Genomic DNA, 22,229 nt, shown 5'->3' on the forward strand with positions numbered 1-22,229 from the left:
TAAAAAAAAAAAAAAAAAGTCCCTACTCATACATATTGTGCCAGTGCACAGCAATATAACCACAAAGTGTGAAGCAACAAATACCACAAGATATCCTTGATAATTTGCTTCTAATTATCTAGAATCAACTATAGGTACACTACAGACTGTATACTGGATCTACATTGGTAAGGCAATAAAACCAATTTCAGATTTTTCCCTCTGAGTATTTGGAGATAAATATATTAGAGGCACGAAAAATTAGTGTTGAACAAGCCTGAGAAGTGGCCAGTCCCCTCGGGGAGGGGGACCATGGCTCTGGAATCCAAAGCAGCATGGATGGCAGTCTAGGTCTGTGGGCAGAACTCTGTGGGAAGAACTCCTTGTCACTGCTGTGTCCAAGCCCTTGGTGAGCATCTATGTGGCTCAGACTGTACTACTGAAGTAGTTGCTAGTGAAAGGACAGAGGAAAGCCAGAGGAGGAGACATCTCTCTTCTGGAGAGTTTAGTTTACCTCTATGACAATCCTATCTTCAGGAGGCTGTTACTTTAGATATTTCTGCTTGGAATTTCCTCTTCCCCTTTTCCTGACCTTTGAATACCTAGCTGGAAGCAGCTCATTCTTCCAGATCACTAGTAGAACAGTGGGATCATGTGGTACCAGCACCTAAAGATACCACCAAGGACTTACAGCATGAATGAAATCTCTAATTTCTGCTCATGACAACATACTGATGACTGAAACCACTTGGCTTCACAAGCAGAGTAGATGTGCAAAAGGCATTTTAGATCATGTGGAATTCACACACAGGCAAGATCCCAGAGGCTTGAATATTTCACTAAGTGTCAAGGCACAATGGCTGCTGTGGGAAGAGATGGCATAGTTGGCAGGGGAGCAAAGCTTCAGATGACTAGCACAACAGACCCAGAGGGAAAGGCAACAACAAAAAAACAACAACAAATAAAGTTGTGCCAATGGTTTGGCATGTTCCAGTCATACAGAGGAATACAAGCATTGGGCTTTGGGACAACTGGATCCTGAAAAGAGAAGATGCTCACAATTGGTCTTGTCCCAGTATGAGAAGTAAAGAGTACTCTTTTTCCACCCTCCTCCATCTTAGGAAGGTACACACAGACAGGAGTGCCACACAGCATACTAGGTTTGTATGACAGGAAACTTGCGCAAAGGTAGATTTATAGGAACAAAACTTTAAAACAAACCAGCACTGTTTATTAGAGTTTATCCAGTTAGTGGGCTTTCTTCACTTTTTTGGCTGTTACTTTAGATATTTCTGCTTGGAATTTCCTCTTCCCCTTTTCCTGACAGCTCATTGATCTTTGGTTTGGATCATCACAATCTGTGTAAAACAATAAAAGCTACTTTTGTGGATGGTTCCTGCTTAGATATCTCTTGGATGTTGTCCATTTAATATTTTTGAGAAATATATATTAACACGTACACATACATGGTATTTTAATCTCAGAGTACATTGTAGTATGCCCCTGGAGAAAAGGTCCCAGAGGTCCGAGGCAATAATTTCATTATTTTAAATTAAGACAGATGGTGTTTCAAATTGATACACCTGGAACATGTAATCAAAACTCATGAGCTTTAATATAAACTCCAGATTCTGGTTTCTTATCTCTATTTTCAGGAAGAGTAAATTGGCATATAAACTAATAACTGAATAAATTATTTTCAATTTTAAAACAAACCACCACTGTTTATTAGACCCTTAAGTAGTTCTACACATTCCATTGGCCCCATTCCAATCAAATGGGGCCAATGGAATTTTGGCCTCATTTTTAAGTGTTTGTATGCATAATGCAATTGGTCAAAATGACTTCCTGTTCTTTTGTAGTTCATAGTTAATGTCAACTACAACAATCACAGAAAGAACTCATATAAGTACAAAGGATGCATTCTGATTTCACATGAGTATAATTTCCTGCTGCATCTAACAAGAGTCTTCATGGATCTGTCTTAAACAATTTTTACCCTTGCAGGACAAACCTCGACTATAAAGATTTATATTTTTACTGAATTATGCCAGTAACTGGTGACTTCTGCTTTTATGGCATGGAGCTCAGTTGGTCACAGCTCTGTCAGAGTGGAAATCACTACTTTGGCTATTCAGGTTCCAGGTGGCAAATCATGATCCACCAGAGAAAGACATTAAAACTTATGGGTTTTTGAGTAGAACATTTTGTTGAAGGTGAGAGTACAGAAAACCAAGTTACCAAGTTACCAATTTTGTTCTTTAAAGCCAAGTAATATCTGGGCCAATATCTTGTCAGTTTTTTAAAAAATCTATTCCTTTAAAAGGTGTAAAAATAGTTAAGTCCAGATCTTAAACTGAGCAGCATTTATTAAGAATGTGCAGCGTAAAATTTTTCTTCTCATGCCTGTGTTGGGAAAGTGAACTTCTGTAATCCATCTCTTTCCTTTTTTCACGCACTGAACCATATTTAAAATAAAGAGTATTACATAGTTGTAGGAAAGGACCTACATGGGTAGGCTTTAAGGCTATCTGTTCGTGGGAAAGGAGAGAGAGAAGTCATCATGATGTCAGTTATACAATATGGAACTCTTGGGGCACTAATGTGTTGGGGCTCCAACTCCAAGGAGAATATCTTAGGAAAACTGGAGAAGAAATTTCAGCAAATGAGACTTTAAATGAAGTTGAAGGAAATATCTTCTGGCTGATGGTGATGGTTCTCACGTGCTAAAACAGATATGTAATATGTGAGTCACTTTGTAGTACTGGGTTTGTGAGGCTAGGATTTATGAGGTTGTATGTTTCCTCCCATGTAAAAACATAGAGAAATAGTTTTATTCAGAGGATGACTGAGGAGACTAACGAAATCCATCCCCTGGAAAGACCACCTGTCCTGAAGAAGTTTTAAGACCAGAACAGACAGACAATGGCCACCATCACCTCTCTCCTTCCCCGCACATTTCTGTTGTCCTTTTATTGAACAGTGGGCTCTATTTCACTTCCTTGAAATTGGCTTAGGACTTCTTTAACCAAACATGATACAATGTCTTATCCCTAGAGTCTAGGAGGATTGGCAGCTTCTGCTTTCTTTTCCTTGAGACATTTCTTTTGGAAAAAGCCAGCTATCACATAAAAAGTCAGAAGACCCTGAGACCACCATGCTGTGAGAAAAAAATCCAGGCCATGTGGAGAGAATGCACGGACTCTCAGAGATGCCCTGCCAAATTCTACCATTCAGTCCTCCCAGCCCAGAATCCAGACATGTGCATGAGGAAGCCACTTTAGATAATTTCAATTCCAGCTACTCCAAACTCTGGGGAGACCTGGAGCAAGAACTAGCTGATTCATTCTGGTCAATCCAAAGATCTATGAGAGTAATATATTGTTTTTAATCTACTCAATTTTGATGTGATTGATTATGTAGAAACAAATAACCAGAACATACACTATGGATTCCTAATGCCTGCAGGCTACAACTATAATTTCTACTGGTAAAAACTATATTCATCTTGCTCATTATTGTATCAAAAGCAAAAAGCATGGTGCCTAGGACATAATGAGATCTAAAATAATATTTAACAAACATTTGAATAACTTTGTGCTAAACATGGTAAAAGAAGGATTCATGGTCAAATTCTGATTCTGCCTAAGAAATATAGGCAAAGAATAAGAGAAAACAAAGTGAGGATAATGGGAAGGCAGAGAACAAATCTTTGCACATAGGACTGAGATGCAATATCAGGTACCTAACATTTTTTGGCTGATTTGATGGCTGTAATGACCTTATAGTATTAGTATTAATTACCTCTATCTTTGAGATAAGGGAACTCAAGCTTATTTGGAAGAATTCAGTTTTCTCCAAAGTCAGAATGCTAGGTAGGGATTTGCACTCAGTTTTGTATAATTCTAAAGCCAGCCTTCTTTTACTACCATCTCCCAGGAGGCAACAATAGAAACAATAAAGCTAGATGCTGTGGCACACATCTGTCATTCCAGTGACTCAGGAGGCTGAGGCAGGAGTATCACAAGTTTGATGGGCAACTTAGAAAGACCCTGTCTAATAATAAAAAGGGCCAGTGATGTAGGTCAGTGGAAGAGCACCCTGGGTTCAATTCTCAGTACCACAGGAAGGAAGGAAGGAAGGAAGGAAGGAAGGAAGGAAGGAAGGAAGGAAGGGAAGGGAAGGAGGGAGGGGTGACAGGGAGGGGAAGGAGAGGGGTGGAGGACAATTTGAAAGAGATTCAAAGCCACTACTGGCACCTTACTCAGGACTATCTAGCTCCATTAATTGCTGTTGACATGCTGGAACCTATTTCACCATATGAAGCTCAGACCAATTACAATTAATGCCACAGACATGACTACAAAGCAGGAACCAATGCCAGGGTGAGCTTAAGTTGAAGAAAGCAGATGATCATGCATAAATATTATGCCAACAACTAGGTTCAGTTCTAGAACATGAAAGAAAGACATTAAGGGTAGATAGTGTCCTCTTGGGAAGGAAAGTAAATTTCAAATAGACTTTTTAGTGGCTTTTCATATTATCTACACTCTTCTAGAATTATTATGTTACAATTAATCCATATTTAATTATTTCAGCAAGGAAATGGGCTGGTACAATGAGCTCAGTATGCAGATGGTTTAGTTATTTCAGTGAATAATTTGAATGTCAACAAGTTGCTGGATGCGAGGATGGGAGGGAATATGGTACATAGCAAAGGTCTGGGTGTCTGTCTCTGAAGTGGAATACAGATGAGTGTCGAGGTTTGTAGATTCAAGAAGTTAAGCATTTAGGTTTGGATGAATTATGAAAGGACATGAACTGATATTGCAGGGTTCATAGAGTGAGAAAAAAACGGTTTATCTCTGTTTAAAGCAGTTCTGATCTACTTGAATATACTTTTCTTGGGGGGGGGTGGTCCTGGGGATTAAACCCAGGGGTGCTTTACCAGTGAGCTACAACCTCAGCCCTTTCTATTTTTTGAGACAAGGTCTCACTTAGTTGCTTAGGGCCTCACTAAGTTGCTGAGGCTGGTCTTGAACTTGTGATCCCCCTGACTCAGCCTCTTGAGCCTCTAGGATTACAGGCCTGCACTACCACACCCAGCTTAAAAAACTGGTAGGGAAGAAGGATACACTTATTCTTAATTCAAAAGATTATACAAGGATTAAAGAATTAAATATCACCTTCTCTAGCCTTAGGTTACCCTTTTAAGTCTCACTTTCTCAAAATTGAAAAAGCAAATTCTCACTGTTCTCCCAATCTGCTAGAAACAGAGTTTGAGTATTATGTTACTTAACAGTTATCAAGAATAATTAAAGTTGCTAATTCTAATGTTGCATGCTGTCATCTAGAACTTTTAGCCAGGGAGACATGGGATCATGTGTTTGCAGTTGAATTCAGTGGCCACTAGGTGGAGATATTGTGGATTTTGGTAGCCATGACACACAATCCAGAAGGCATGCCAATGGAATTATGCGCATCCCTTCTATCATTAAGAGCAAACCATAGCAATTATAATTCTATTTAAAACAAGAACAATTTAATGGTAAAAGATATAACCCTGTAGAAAAGTTCCTTGAAAATTGGTTGTATTTTATACTAAAGCTATTTCTATTTACCTTTTTCCTCTATCTATATTCATGAAAATCTAAAAATTACTTTTAAAATGGGAGCTTTGGGTCATAGATAAAATCAGCCTATCCACAGTGCTTTTGGCTTACTTTTAGTGGAGATGAACAAGATAAACATGACTTTTCTTCTAGCACTTAAGACTGTCTTCTGTAATTGGAACCCTTCTCTATGTACTGTCGTGTAAATAAACCATCTGTAAGCGACATTCTGAGTGCCCCCTTAACCATCTAAAAAAATTCTGACATAACAACTGAGAATGTAACAGCAACAGATAGCATGAGGCTCTGTACTTTAATTATTCTTGATAACTGTTAAGTAACATTATATATATATCAATCTGGGCTCCTGTCAGAGCTACCAATTCCTTTAAAGCAAAATGAGTCCAGCAGAAGAAGCAGGTCTGTATTTTTGAAAGAACAGAGCAACTTTTCCAGATCTGTACATTATATACAAAACTGAGTATTGTACATATTCTGTTATGTATGTAGTGAAGTTGTGTGACAGCAACTGCAAGCAATCACTGATTAAAAACTTGCAATAGTTAAGAATCCAAAGAAGAAGGGATGCCTGGGCCAACAATTACTTGAAATAATTTATCATAAGAACAGCTATTATGCAAGAGGCAGAGCTCAACACCAATTCCATAAAATACTCAAATACTTGTCTCTGCACTCTCTTGTTTATAAACTATCATTGAAATTTTGTTTGGTTGGGGAAGGTAAATAGGAGTCCTGCTAGGACTCCAGGAAAGGAGTGTTTGAGGTCCAGCTACCATCCTCCATCCGGTTAAGGCATGTCAGCCAGTCTGATGTTTTTCTCTTTTAGATGGGGAGAGGGAAATGCTTATGTATATTTATCCATCAGGACCATGACACTCAGAGAAAATAAGTGATTTTCAAGTTATCAGAATGGCACAGAAAACTGGGGTTGAGATCAAACCAACCCTGAGGAAGTTCATGAAACCCTCAGAGTTGGCTTCCTTATCTGGAAGGTTAGGAAGGAATGACAGTCTCAAGGCACCGCTGCCAAGATTAAATCAAGTGCTGTGCTTTAACTATTGGGTTAAGAAACAGCTGCCAGTACTCCCCACCTGCACTGCAAACTCAAGAGGGAAACAGTCAACAAATTGGTGTTTCCCACAGGTGGTAAGGGGACAGTGATAATGCTCTAAACATAACACTTATTATTTATTGGTGCTCCAGTTTGTATGGTGGGTTCATGTGCATGCAAATTCAATTTAATCTTCATAATGACACTGTGAAGTAATATTTCCATTTTATAGACAAGGGAAAAAAAGTTATGAGAAATTTGTAAACCTTCCTGAAGAAGTGAAATGGTGAAGTACAGTGCTCTCTCTGGTTCATTCATAACACTTAAACATTTATTGTGCTTATACTTGAAAATGCTGTGTTGTGAATGTAAGAATTTGTAGATCTCATGATAAGTGTTCTTTCCACAATAAAGAAAAGAAGTTATCATGTATGTGTAGAAAAAAGTATTGTTTAAGAAAGAGCATAATAAAATTAAGACATTTTCACTTAAAAATAATTCTAACCAAAAATCGTACATATACTTAAGTTAGGAAGAGTAAATTGTGCAGTGATGGCTCAGTATCATGAACAAAATTTTAGACATTACTAAAACCCAACATGTAGGGAACATAATTTAGTGTACTTCTAGTTTTTCAAAACAAACCAATGAAACATGGAAAAGGAGACCTCACAAGTAGACAGAAAGGAGGATATATAGAGAAAAGAGTACAGCCCACTTATCTCTTACCTCTATTTCATCAAAAAGGGGTTATAATGATGGTAGCTCTAGAATCTCATCAAAAGATTGAAAATTCTGCCATAAGGAAAAGAAAATGAAGGGATCACCTAATACCACCATCATAAGGTGGACCCTAGTAATACTTTAATAGTAACATGAATAAAGGCCTAACTCAAAATTGAAAAAAATCAACTTAAGATTCCTGGGATAATCCCTGTTCCACAAAGCAATCAAGTAGTCTGGTCTCATCAGTTTGGAGGGGTGTGTGCACATATGTTAGTGTGTGTCTAAATATCTGCTACTCTAGAGAAGATTCTGGAAGAATTAACAATATTTACCTTACTTCTTTCTAGATCCTTCTACTATCATCTTCCACTTGCCTATAGTTTCTCAGACATTGTTTAAAAACAGAGGGAAAAGCCTTTCTTTCAAGAATTAGAGTTAAGACTGCAAATTGTTGCAACCACTATGGAAAGTAGTCTAGAGATTCCTCATAAAACTTGGGAATGGAACCACCATTTGACCCAGGTATCCCAAAGGACTTAAAATTGGCCTACTACAGTATGCAGCCACATCAATGTTTATATCAGCTCAATTCACAAATAGTTAAACTATGTAACCAACCTAGATATCCTTCAACAGATGAATGGATAAAGAAAATGTGTTACATATACTCAATGGAATATTACTCAGCCTTAAAGAAGAATGCAATTATGGCACTTGTGTTAAACGGATGGAGCTGGAGAATATCATGCTAAGTGAAATAAGCCAAACCCCCCAAACCAAAGGCTGAATGTTTTCTCTGATAAGCAGATGCTAATCTATAATGGGTGGGTGGGGGAGAATGAAAGAATTTTGGATTTTGCAGAGAAGAATGAAGGGAGGGAAGAGGATGGGGGATAGGAAGCATGATGGAATGAGACAGACGTTATTACCCTATATACATGTATTATTATACTACCAGTGTGATTCTGCACCATGTTCAACCAGAGGAAGGAGTTTGTGCTGCATTTGTGTACAATATGTCAAAATGCATTCTACTGTCATGTATAACTAATTAGAGCAAATTAAAAACAAAAACAATTAGAGTTAAGTCTTCACATACCAATACCCCTAAAAGAGGTCAGATCCTGACTATGGTCCTGATACTTGGTCCTCTTACGCTATGGTTAGGTATAGAGAATGAAGAGATAAGATACAGACTCTTACTCTCTTAGGCTGGTATGTTCATATACATGTACACTGAAGCATCTGTGTACAGAAAGCCAAGGGGAGACACATGATATGAAGAACAAGATTACACACATGAAGAAAAGTAAAGAAGAGGTGAAAACACCCTACATTTTAGAGTCCTCCTCATGGTCATTCTGGTTTCAGACATCACAAGAGAGTGATTCAAGTATGAGCAAAATGAGTGAAGTCAATCCAAGTCCAGAAGAAAGAATTGAGGGCTGTGTGTGTGTGTGTGTGTGTGTGTGTGTTGGACTGTCTTGGGGTCTCTGATACATCTTTGAAACTTTTTTTTAAACATTTTCTTATTGGCCAGGAGGACTCTATCACCCAATGCTACTGTGGCAGAGTGTTGGGGAGGAGGATCATAAGGAAAGAAAGTAAGGAACAAGCTCAACAGATGTGGTTCTCCACTTAAAAGATAAGGAAAACAGGTGATCTCCAAACTGCCTTTTAAGTCATCCAGTCCAGCACTCAAAGGAGGCAAAGAGGCTGTGAATGATGGCACTTGGCTTCTAATTCCAATGGGTTGTAATATGAAGAGCTAGGTTCAGGAAGCTAGGATCCCAATTGGTAGAAGAATGGAGAGGTACTGAATGGGAAGCAGATCTTGGAAAAAAAAAATCGGAAGGACAGTTTATTTTCTGGCTATGTTTGATCTACAGATGTTGGACTCAGGAATGCAGAATCCATATCCATAATTACATTCAAATTATGTACCATAATTTGATTATTCTATTATGGATGGAACCTGTATTTTGCAATTAAAAATAATGCCTCACTAAGGCGTAGTACATACATCTCTGTGCATGTACCAGCATATCTGAGGGTCTATTTCTAGAAGTAGAATTGTCAGGTTAGAAGGCTTACACATTTTCAACTTTAACACATGATGTTAAGTTAAACTCCAGATAGACTGAAACAATTTACAGTTTCACAATATAGCAACATAGAAAAGTGACATTTATCATACTGCATGGCCAACAAACTTTATTATTAAACTTTTGGAATCTTGCTAATAGTGTGGATAGAAAATGAAATATCAATGTAATTTTATTTTTCATTTCTCCAATTTTAAGAGGTTTGCACCTTTTCATATGTTTTAAGAGTAGTTTTTGCCATAGCTAATATTTTTGCCTTTTTATTGTTCAATGTCTAGGAACTCTTTTACATTAGATTGATGGGACTTAGGTATTTTTCTTCATAGAATACAAGCTATATATTTGGAACTATAGCAAAGTTTTATACTAAGAAAGTATACATTACTTAATGTTTTATTAATCCTTATAAATCCTTATATATTGAATTTTATCAAATTATTTTTAAGCATATACTGTTACGTAGCAATTATTTGAATTTTCTCCTTAGATTCATTAATAGTGGTGATTACCTTCCAGTATCATATCATCTTTACATTCTGGGAATAAATTCTGTTTGGTAGTGAAGTAGGTTATTAGTTTTATTTAGAATTTTAAAAATATAGTGAGATTAGTCTATAGTTTTTTTTCTTTTTTGAAGGGTTGAAAAAATTCAGGCTTGTCTTTATTAAGAATCTATTTCACAAGCCTTTGAAGAGATAGCTTCCTCCACCTTCCAAATATTAAAACTCTTGTTATTTTAGTGGCCCAGAACTCACAACAGATTACCTTAATTTTGGCCATCTGATGATGTCTGTGACCACGTCTGCTAGTACTTTCTGGAATAGCAGTGAGACACACACGAACCCATTCTGGTCCAGGCAGAGGTACATGCATCCTCAAACAGAGTTCTTTCTTTCAAAAGCTCTATAAAGAATAAGAATTGTTTTCTCTCACAGAGGAGATTACCTAATAACCTGCTTTTGGTTCTGTAGTTCGGAGGTTTAGTTATGGTTCCTATCAATCTAATCTGATCTATGTACTTTTTAAGAATTGATTATATACATGTATGTGCCAATACAAAGATACTTTTATATATGGGAAGCCTTAACAGAGACAAGCGTTATTAGCCAAAAATGTATCTTACCAGTTTCTAGCATGCTTTTACCAATTCTGAAAGGATTTAAATAGGAAATCCACAGAAGAAAAAACACATAACCTGCAGATACTTGACACAATTCAGACTATTGGTTAATAATTCAATAAATAATTGTTACCATCTATTATGAGCCAGGCTGAGCCTACATTATGTTGGGATAAGAAAGTAAACAGAGCCAGATAGACACAGTCCCCAGGTGTCATAGAGTATTTGGCCATTCGTATACTATAATTATTTTTGCCCTCAATGTGGGAAAACATATTTACTGTTTTCTGTTTGTTTTTAGCTCAATAAAGTTATCTAGTTTTTACTATTGGTAGAAAATAGTTTCTTGACATTGAGAATATCTATAATCTCAGCTGGTCAAAGTACTTTAAAGGACAGACAGTTTCAGAAAGTAAGGCCCAGAAGGAGTCATTCAGATTCATTTTGAATTTGGCACCATTCATCAACAGCAGGTAAAATTAATGAAAAATTAGATAAGACCACGCATGAGAAAGCACCGCCGTAGAGACCGCTTAGGTTCCAGCCTCCCTGCCAAAGCTATAAATACAAATGGCCAATTTAACAGCATGAAAAGACCACCTACAAGATCTATACCTGGGATCTGACCAGTTGCTCTGCACCTTCCTTCAATTATAGGATCCCTGCCATGTTTATGGGACTTTTTAATTTGAGCATCACATTTTTGTAGTCCATATCATTATGGCCATGTTTGATCTAAGGGTGGGAAAGCATGAGCTTAAAAAAAAAATGCCTATACAATATGCTCTGAACTGAGCTGTAAATTGGTATCGACAAGAGCCTACTGTGGGGAAGGAAAAAAAAAAAAAACCAAACAAACCCATGTATGGGGAAAGGTTTAGATACCATGGAGCTTGCAACCCTAAAAAAAGAGGTGCCATTAAAATTACTAATTCTACTCAGGAAATGAAATCAGTTAAGAATAAGTACCATGGTTTTGTCATCACTATTTAAGGGCATTTTGAGAAGGGAGGAATTATAAAAGACAGTAAGGACAAACACATCATCCCCACTTCAGTGTGGCAACAGGATATGATTTACAAAAGAAAAATTAAAATCATCATGATTGTTAGAGAACTGAATTGCAGCTTATGTAAAAATAATCCTAATCATGAATCAACTGAGTCACAACGCATGTGACTTCTCAGGCATGAAGAACGCAATTGCTTAAGACTTGATGAGTTGGGCAGACCCTAAAAAGAAATTTAATTTCTTGCCAAATAAATTGTATAAGCTCTACTATAGAAATATAGAAGTGTCTTTTCTCAAGGATGGTTCTTATTTGATACTCCGTGCTCAAATACACTGAAACTTTAGGAGCCTTCTCATTCTATATCCTTTCTTTGGGCCTTCTCATTCATTCTTTTGACTGAAACAGCTACCTCTAAATTCTCATCCAGCTCTCTCCTATGAACCCAGCACCTTGACCTATGTGTCTCACACTGCGTCAAAGTCAACATGTCCAGTTTCCCTCATTGTCTTCTATCCCAAATCCAGTCTTGTTCGTCAATATCCAGTTACTCAAAGCAAAAAAGGGAGTACGGTTGTCTATCATTTCATTTTATATTTGACAACACTCAACATAGCCTGTTACTATTAACCATGTCCTTCTTCCTTATTTTTACCCCCATGCCTTTTGCTCTTTACTAGTCTTACTCTTCTAATGCTTTTGGAATGTTAATTAGAATGCATTTCTTAACAACAAAAAGCAAAGTGACATGCTCCCTAAGCCCCTCTGACACCAAAACAAAACAAAAACTCAACATGAATATGTCATTCTGTACTGTTTTTCAATATTATCTATTGCCTTGCAATACACAATATGGAGATTCTTTATCAAGTCTTATTGTCACTCTCTGCTCCTTTTTGGTCATGAGCGTTCCCTACCTGCCCTGTGACCTGGCCACACCATTCCCCATATATATCGGCTCTTGCATCCTTCTGAGATCTGCAGTGTTTTTCTCTGTCTGGAATGTCCTTTATAACTGTTTGCTGAGAATTCCTAACCCTAAATGTCCTCATCTATAAACAGGGTGATACTGGTGCTTACCACAGGGAATAGAGGATGATGTGAGAAGGTGATCTGCTCCCCCACGGGATCTAGCATATAGTCACACTCGGTGAATACTGTCATTGTCATCACTATCACCATCTTCTTTAAGTTTGAACAGAGTATTTCCTTTGCTGAAAGTCTTTCCTGACATACCCTGGAAGCATGGGTCATTTTTCCTTTCTGATTTTACATGTCGAATAATAGTATCACTTCAACTCCATAATGCACGGGATTTTCACCTTTCAGCATTTCTGATGTTGGGATACATCTCATAATCCGCACATCCTGGCTTAATTGGCAACAATTTTTCTTCCTTGATAGGAGATGCAATAATGGTGTTGCTTATAATGAACGGGGCCTTAGATGGAATACTACACTTAAACTGTCATAAAACTTTGATTATCGAGGGAGAATAATGCATATTTGTGGTAGGTAGAGAATCCTACAATTTCTATGAATCACTGGAAAACCCACATTAAAAAGGAACTACTATTTGGTACTCCAAATAGTACCCAAGAGAAATTCTATTTGTGTGTACTGCAACTTGGCAAAACCCTAGCCCCTTAACTGTATGTATCACAATGCTATCAATTATGTATTTCTTAACTGCAGAGGAATGGTCTGAAGTGGCAGCATGCCCTTGCCAAAGTAGTTCTAATTGGCCACCAAACAATGGCTGGACCCAGCTTGAAAGTGAGCATGGGGCTAGTCTTCGAGACTCTGCACCTTAGTAATGAGGTTGAGAAGGCACAGAAAGAATATGAAGAGGAGGGTGCAGGAATGAGAGAAGGAAGGCCCAGGGACCATGTTTATGCACTTTCCCATAGAAATATTATATAAATCACAACAGAGTTTTACATTTTTCTAGTAGCTACACTTAAAACAGAGAAATTAACTTCAGCAACACATTTTATTTAATCTAATATATCCCAAACCATTATCACTTTACCATGCAATCAATATAAAAAAACAGAAATGAAATATTTTTGCATGATTTTTATAAATCTGGTCCTTGGATTAGGCACACTTAAATTGCACAACAGCCACATGTGGTTAGTGTCTGCCCTATCAGACATTCTGATTCCAGACTGCTGTTTCTACAAATTCAGTTAATAAGGTCATACTAACAGGCTATTTCCATGGTGGACTGATTGTGTTCAATGATAGATCTTCTCCTAATAAGACAGTACTTGGGTCAGGACCAAGGAGAATAATTGACCTTAGTATTCCCAGGGCCTTGCATATGGGAGGCTCTGCATGTTTATCTTTGAATATACATTAAAAATGAACTAAGGTTGACAATAGTGGTTCTCAATTTGAGATCCACATTGGAATCACTTGGTGAATAAAAACATTGGTCTCACCCATGGAGATGCTGGTGGTAGATCTGGTTTGTTCTGGGTATCTAATTTTTTTTTTTAATCTATCCCTGACTTTAGTGCACAGTAGCATTAAGAACATGGCTCTCAGGCTTTCTTAGAACAGCCCTTGTTTCCCTGATCAGAAGTTTCTTGAAAAACTTAGTAGAATCAAGGTTCTACATCTATTCATATTCAGCCCTTTCAACAAAAGAATACAATTCACAAAATAAGTGTTTTAAGATGTGAGCTGGTTTGTAAAAGAGGGACTCTAAGATGATTAAAGCATACAGGCAGATAAAAACCCCAATTATACACATTGTAGAATTTTCCAGATAGGCAATAATAGCAGTTAAAATAAGAATGGAATCCAAGTACACATAAGCCTCATTTCAAGTTAATTCTATATATATTGAACAGACATTATGAAGTGGTAGCAAAGGGAAATATTTCATGCTTTTCTTAAGGCCATTTAGGTTAAATTTACCTGGTAAAATTATAAAGCAATGCATTTACTTTAATAAGTCACATATAAAAACACTTAGTTAAAGTCACACAGCCCATATGTTGGTATCATGGTATGCTCTCAGTATAGTACTGAGCCTGATCACAATACCCCCCCATCACATATAACATTCAGCAGTGGCCAACTCTGATTTCCGCTTCAACAAAATAACCCCTCATTACAGAGGAGGGAGCAATGATCTATGCACAAAGGGAGCATCTGGGATGGAGTTCTTCTGACTCATGGGCTGAGAATTTCCCTGCCAATTCCTAAAGTGGTTTGGCCATACTTTGTGAATTCACTCTGCCTAACAGTTTTTTGTTGATGGTGTGGTATCATGTGGCCTTATGCAATAATAGAAACAGTATGTTGAGATATCCCCAAAGTTTCCTATGTACATTTCCTCTGGCTTTCGAGTAAAGAAAATGCTCCAACCAAACATTCCACACTTATATTTCTTTCACATCTTAAGTTGAAATTGAGAAATTAAAATAAGAAATACCTAAATTCATGTTCATGGACTTTGGTCAACAAAAGCTCCCTATGCCTAACAAAGCTGTGGAGGAAGGAACAGAACCTGCTAAGATTTCTTAGTATGGGTTGTGCCTCCTGCTTATTGCTTCCATCTACTACAACCCAAAGGGTCAAAGAGTGCCAAGTGATTGGATATATCACATTCACTGGGCCTCAGCCTCCCCCTTTGAAAAGCAATGAAAATACAACACTAGTTTCCAAGTTGCTATACTCTTAAACCAGGAAGATAATTACCACCCACTTGTGACAGCTGGCCACAAATCTGAGATGCATGACTATGTAAACCTTGCACATAAGTTGCTCGTCAGTTAACATGTACTGAGGATCCCCTTGATCTCCATGGAGAGACAAAAAATCTTTGCTCTCAAAAAATTTACAAAAATAACAATAATATTAAAGGATTTAAAATATCAAACAGTCTTGAAAGGTGACAAAAAAGCTATAAGAACATTCCATCTACGCTAAGAGTGTAACCACCCTGGGAAGATTGACTAAAGGAATCACTGGGGCTGGTGGTGGGATAGAAGTGGCAGTGGCCCTCAGCAAAAGATCCGTGAGGTGAAGCATGTTGTAAGCATGTATGTATGACTGACAAAGCCTCCTACCTTTCTGGAAGAACTCCTCCAGCTTATCCTTGAAAGGCTGAAGATACTCCTTGGGGGACTCCTTGCACACCACCATCATCTGCTTCTCACTTGCTGTAAAGAGAAGTGTAGAATTAGACTACCACAAGAATTCACATTTGCTGAGCTCCTTCTAGAAGCCAGGGCCTGTGCTTTGCACTCAGGCATCAAGTGTGTAGACTCCTTGCCAATCACTTTTTATCCAAATTCCAGGGGAAAAAAATAAGGAGTTCATCCTATACCTGTTTTTAAGAACAAGCAAATGTATCACATTCAATTTTCTTTTTAGATATCTATAAAAATCTCTGACCTGGAACAGGTAAACTATTCTACCTTTTGCTTCCCCCAAAATAAAGCAGCAAAAACTTTTTAAGGACTTAAGTCAGGGTATTAAGGACCCTGACCTTCTTTAGATTCATACTCCAAAGTAGAAATTAAGATAGATTTTGCAGAAGTTTTCAGGCATTCAAGTTGCCTGTAACCACCAAATTAGTGATTTCTCAGGGTAACATACACATCTCAACATCAGAACTAAGCTCAGGTGAGGAAGGACACTGTCTGTCCTTAATGCTTCCCACCTACCCTTTCTGTTCATATTCTACTAATATATGTGAAATAATTTTATGTGATTTACTTCAGAGAGATTATCTAGAATTCATAACAGATTGTTTTGATAATCAAATTGCCTCAAACTGGAGAGTTCTGATTTGAGTAGATGGAAACCATAATCTAGAGTTCACCATCACAAAAGCCAGTGACCCAGGTAAGAGGCATCTCCTCAAGGTTTTTATATGTTCAGGTCAGTTGTAGAAATGTACTGGAGAAAGAAAGTCTGCATTTCTCAAAGGTAGAACTAAGTCATGACTAGTTTTGTCTTTTGATCATGGTCAGGAATTACTGGTAAGTGCTCGTCTAAGAAACCATATTAAAGCCTTGCATTTTTATCATAAAGAAATCATGTCACCTAGTTTATAAAATGAATAAACATGTACTCCAGGTCCTGCAACAATTTACAAATACAAAGATAAGTCATTTTGGAAGGAAGGTATAGGGAAGGGAACTTTACACTGGGGAAAACACTGATCAATAATTTGATGTTTTCAGAACTAGTGTCCCAGAACATTTTCTACAGGCAAAGTAACAAACATGTCAGTACAGAAGCACAGAAAAGTGCAAAAGGCCACTCAAAGTGTCCTTTGAAAGTAGTTATATGACACTTTTCATTTGCCACATTGATAACCAGATTGTTGAAATCCTGGAAGAGATCGAAGCATGGTCTAAGGGAATCCTTTGTCATTTTCTGAGTCGAGTTCAGAAGAAACTGCATTCTTAGAGGTATCCAGGGATTCATCCTATGATAAGACTTCTGGATCACAGAACACAAATACCTAAATTCAGGCTGTGTCTATTGATGATATTACTTTCCAAAAGTTTTAAAGAGAGCTTATTTATAATATTTTCCATTATTCTGACAACTATTCCAATGACATTTAGGAAGTCCTGTCCATTGGAATGTAAACACTGATTTTCTTTTTGAAAATGATCTACCAAAGTGAAAAATACAAATTCTACTTTGGGACAAATGAGAAAAAAATTCCTTAAAACCAGCCAAAATGTCATTTCAAAATATTTGTTTTTATGCTTTTATCTTTTTAAGCTTATTTGTCTTCTCAATTATAGCTATATTATAACTTCTCTTATTATTATGAGATTTCCTTTTAGCTCCTTCCAAGTAGATGGATTTTGTGGCCAAATGGCAAGTACATCCTTCTTACCATTTTTCTTTTGTTGAAATAGGGATTTGTTATGGTTTGGATATGAGGTGTCCCCCAAAAGCTCACACGTGAGACAATGTTAGAAGTTTCAGAGGAAAAATTATTGGCTTGTATGAGTCTTAACCCAATCAGTGAATTAATCACTGATAGGAATAACTGAGTGGTAACTAGAAGCAGGAGGGGTGTGGCTGGAGGACATGGTTAATTGGGGGTGTGGCTATTGGGTATATATTATGTATCTGGAGCTTGAGTTTCTCTGCTTAATGATCACCATGATGTGAGCTGCTTCCCTCTGTCACACTATTCCTCCATGATGTTCCTGCCTTACCTTCAACCCCGAGGAATGGAGCTGGCCTTCTATGGACTAAGACCTCTGAAACCCTAAGTCCTTAAATAAATTTTTCATCCTTAAAGTTGTGCTGGTCGGATCCTTTAGTCACAGCAGTGAAAAAGCTGACTAAAACAGGGTGTGACCTCAGAGAAGAGAAAGAGGGAGAAGAAGTTGGTAGAATGGAAACATATTTTGGAGATGAACAAATAAGTCTTGCTGATGCATTCAACTAGGGCTGAGGGACAGGGAAGGGTAAAGATGAGCAGGGGTGGCTTATACTGCCATTTACTGACATGGTGAAGAGTGGGGAAAGTATCTTTTTGTTCTTGTTCATTTGTTCCTTCTCTCTCTCTCTCTCTCCCCCTCCCCTCCCCCCCCCCTCTGGGGGAAGACATCAAGAGTTAACTTGGAGCTTTTTAAGGTTTCCTCTGGTCTCCCTAAATTATGAGGAAAGATTATTTCCTAAAAATTCAAAGAAAATATAATGATTGGCTCTCATTGCCAATTCAATTAAATTCAAGCTTCCTAAGTCTGGGATTTCAGGCCAATTTTATTTCTCACATATATTAGACCAACCACAACCAAACCATTCAATGTTTCCTAAGTGTACTGATCAAACAATGTTTCTGATTCCATGTCTCCATTCATGTCTTTATTTACCTCACACATAACTCTCCACATAGCCTTATTCATCCTAAAAAGTCTGAGATCCACCATTTCTCATAAGGCCTCTTCCAATTCAGTTTTCGTATATTTTAAGCCTCTATAGTATCTTCCGTATAATGCTTATATTTACCTTTAATTATATTTTCTCATGTGCTTATATTAATACCTGAGAAATTATTAGGCAGGTTTCACCTACTTATCCCCAAATTTCTCTAGAGGGGTCTATGCATTTGGCCACAGCATCAGATTTCCACACCTTAACTAGATTCTTATGTGGAAAAAGGCTAAATAAAATTAGCATGGTTGACCCAGATGCAGAGCAGGCTTTCCAGGGTCACAGTGTGACTTGTTTGTCTCTTCACTCCTGCCTTCCTTTCCAGGAGATGTGGCAAGGTCTCAGTCTCTTCACTTGTCAAGCACTGTGGGGTGTCCCAATCTTGTGTGAAAGGGATTAGTGAATTTTAAGTACCCAAGCAATGTCTACCACTTCACTGGTGAGGCATAAGCAAGGCAGCCAAAGATCATTATCCTGACTTTGAAAGACTTCTACTTTGAAAAATTAGCACTTCTCAATGAATTTTCTCATGTTATTCAGCTATGACTGAGAACACAGGTACCCATATTTAAAGGAAATCAGAATTTCTCATAAATTAGTCCTTTAAATTCTTTAATCCTCAAATGCAAATAGAGCAATTTCCAATATTATGCAAATTCCAATAATTCTATTTTTATGACTATTTTCCATGAACATCAATAATACGAGGCTTACCTGCAAATTAGTAATAGGATATAATTGAAGCCATGCCAATAATGCCTTCAAAGTGACTCCTCCCCAGCCACAGAAAAGCCAAAGGCAGAGCTCATTTCCCTAATTACCAAAGCAAAACTTCCACTTTTGCCTGAATTAAAAGGGCAGATCACTGCAGCTTTCCTGTTGTCCTGGATGTGATGACAGAACCCATAGGGAGCCCATCAAAATGTTCAAATTTTATGAGACCATAGCATGGGGTGGTAAAGGGTTTGTACTTAGATCAAGACCTACCTGGGTTCAGGTTGGCTGTGGCTTCTTTTTCTCATGTGAAAAATGAGGAGCCCTCTCCCCCAGGTATGATATGAGAATTGAGATAATGCATGTGATGTGTGCAGAATGTTTGGTACTAGGAAGCAGGCTCATAAATATTATTTGTTATTTTTATGATTTAGTAAAATTGGTTGGGAAACATGTCATGGCCAGAACAGCAGGAGAGTCAGGGCTTTGGGGATTATGTGCTACAGATGCTGTGCATTCTATTTATAGTGAAAATCTCCTGTTTAGAATATGGGGATAATGGTTTTCATTCCCTTGCTGAAATTCAGTGAGATCACTGAAGAATGCAGGCGAACTCCTGGGGAAAGATGAAGCAAAGTGTGAAACAAGCCCCTTGGGCCTCTGAGCCACTCAGTTAGAAACTGAAACCAGGACCCATAGCAGCAGCTCCACTGCTGTGCTTGGAGGTCCTCTCCATGCCCCCACGGGTTGGGACTCCCATGTGGCCTGTTAGAATTAAGCTTCTCCATACGATCAAAGGGGGAGAGCCGCCCTTCAACCATCTCTGCTGGTCGCATGTTCCGGTGGCCAGGCAGCTCATCCACTTCCATTTATTAACTTGGCTTATTTGAGAAGCTTTCTAGTGGACAAGTGGAAGACCTGAAGACTAATTAATGATGACACTGGAGACTGCCAGTGCATAAAGGAGAGAGGTCATGGACACTCCACTAATGCTGGTCATTGTCCAACTGGAAGACTCCTGGAAAATGCTGCTGGACCACCAACGCTGCTCCAGACACAGGCTGTGCCCGGCGTTTCAAGGTCAAAAGCCATAGCCACTCCAGCTTCTTTTATTTTCATCTCTACACAATTTTTGACTGTCAAAAAGATATTAGTTTTTAAAGTTCACTACTAATAAGTAATCCTTATGAGAGAACAAATATTAAAAACCAATACAGAATTCAATAATGAGTAAATTGAGAAAGTCCTGATTTAAAGGTTAAAACGCTGTGAAATGTTTTGGTAGAAGAGATGACGCAGCCTTAATGTTTCAAGATTCCAGATGTCAGGTTTATAAGGTCACACACATGTTTATCTATTGTTTATTTTTGACCCCAAGAACAAAGGAATAAAATTTACTGAGCCATGTTGAAAGCAAGATAGGAGAATACAGAGGCAAGACTCCAATATAATTAATCAAAATCTAATACCCATCTAATCTCTTTAACAGATCAAATGTATAAAAGAAATTGTTAAGAAGGCCAGAGCATGTTTCCTTTCCTATAAGTTGAAGGACCTATAGGCTCACTTAAATCAGAATTTTTCCCCCATTGTTAAGGACTGAACCCAGAACCTCTCAAAGTCAGAACACATTTTTATCTAAGCTCTTTGCTTTTCCAATATGGAATCCACTCTTCTCTCTGCTTACCTCGTTCCCACTCTACCCTTCCATGGCCCTGTGCCACATCTACCTCTTCCTCAGTTGTATAAGACCCTTGTCCTTTACACAAGCTCCATGCTCAAAGCACAACCATAGAGGACTGTTGCAGCAACAGAGAGAACTATTTGACTGCAGCGAATTTTTGTCTTGTATCAGTGGGCTTCAAGTGAGACACACAACTCAGATTCAGACTGTAAAGGGCCTAGGAAGCTTCATTAAGGAGTTTATCATAAAGGGGTTCATTCAGAAAATACATCAACTAAACAAATACCTGTTGAGTGTAGACAACCTACCACAAACTGAACCAGGTACTGGGGATATGGCAGTGAAGGAAACAGACTAGCACCTCTCCTCAGACAATGTAGCAGCAGACAATGGGTCACCCACACTTCTTACTGGCTATGGCACACAGTAATTTTTGCTCCTTGTAATATGAACTGAAGCAAACATGTGAGTGATTTCTTCCCTTCTACCTCTACACCTCTACTCTCATCTTTTTAGTAACAAGACAGTACAATGTTCTTCCTGGTGCTTTCTACACATCCAATGTTATGTGTGTATGTTGGGGGGGTATGAGAAAGACTCAGTGCACATTTAGTCCCTATGCCCCAAAATACATTTTTGTTAAGATAAACTTAAAAATAAATTGGGACTCAAAATCACAATATTAGCATAAGGTAATATTAGTATACGTTTTTTTTTTTTTTTTTCATGGTATTGCCTTGAACTGAATGATTAGGAAACTATAAGAAATTCAATATAATAAAATACTAAAATAAAAACAGCTATATTTTACTTTGGCCAGGAGCAATTCAAGAACTTCTATGGATGGATTAAAATCATATTTAAAAAAAATATTAGATTTTTCATTTGCATATTAAAGGTTGGCACAAAGGCAAATGTACTATTTTGTAGCTGTCTTATGTATATACTGTTTTTTTATAAAGGCCACATAGAAAAGGTCAAGTAAAGGGAGAGTTCCAGTTAACTTAAGTAAAAACAAATGACAGAACCTTAAAATAAAAAGCACATATTTCATGTTCTGAGGTGTTTTTAAAGCATGGCATGGTAAGAAAGTGAATGGCATTACAGTTATCAGCAATTCTGGGGTGAGAATGGTGGGCAGGGGCAAAAGGAAACATTTATTCTGGGAAAGTACTACACTGAATAGATTTTGAAGGGGACCGCTAGACCCCTTTTATGCCAAATAGCTCTCCAAAGCCCAAGAAAGTACTACACAGAATAGATTTTGAAGGGGACCAC

General features: G+C 37.8%; 1 protein-coding gene across 6 annotated transcripts in view; it reads right to left on the bottom strand.

Moving 5' to 3' along the window:
- The window catches only part of Fmn1 (formin 1), a 399,662-nt gene that overhangs the window by 75,278 nt on the left and 302,155 nt on the right, over positions 1-22,229 (bottom strand). For all 6 annotated transcript variants that reach the window (XR_007343831.1, XM_048793077.1, XM_015480855.2 and 3 more), the window contains one exon: positions 15,709-15,801. Coding sequence is in view for 5 of the 6 variants with exons in the window: in XM_048793077.1 (XP_048649034.1) it covers positions 15,709-15,801 (93 nt within the window). In the remaining variant the exon portion in view is untranslated. The remainder of the gene's footprint in view (positions 1-15,708; positions 15,802-22,229) is intronic.

Source organism: Marmota marmota, unplaced genomic scaffold (genome assembly GCF_001458135.2).
Source record: "Marmota marmota marmota unplaced genomic scaffold, marMar, whole genome shotgun sequence".
Classification (NCBI taxonomy): domain Eukaryota; kingdom Metazoa; phylum Chordata; class Mammalia; order Rodentia; family Sciuridae; genus Marmota; species Marmota marmota.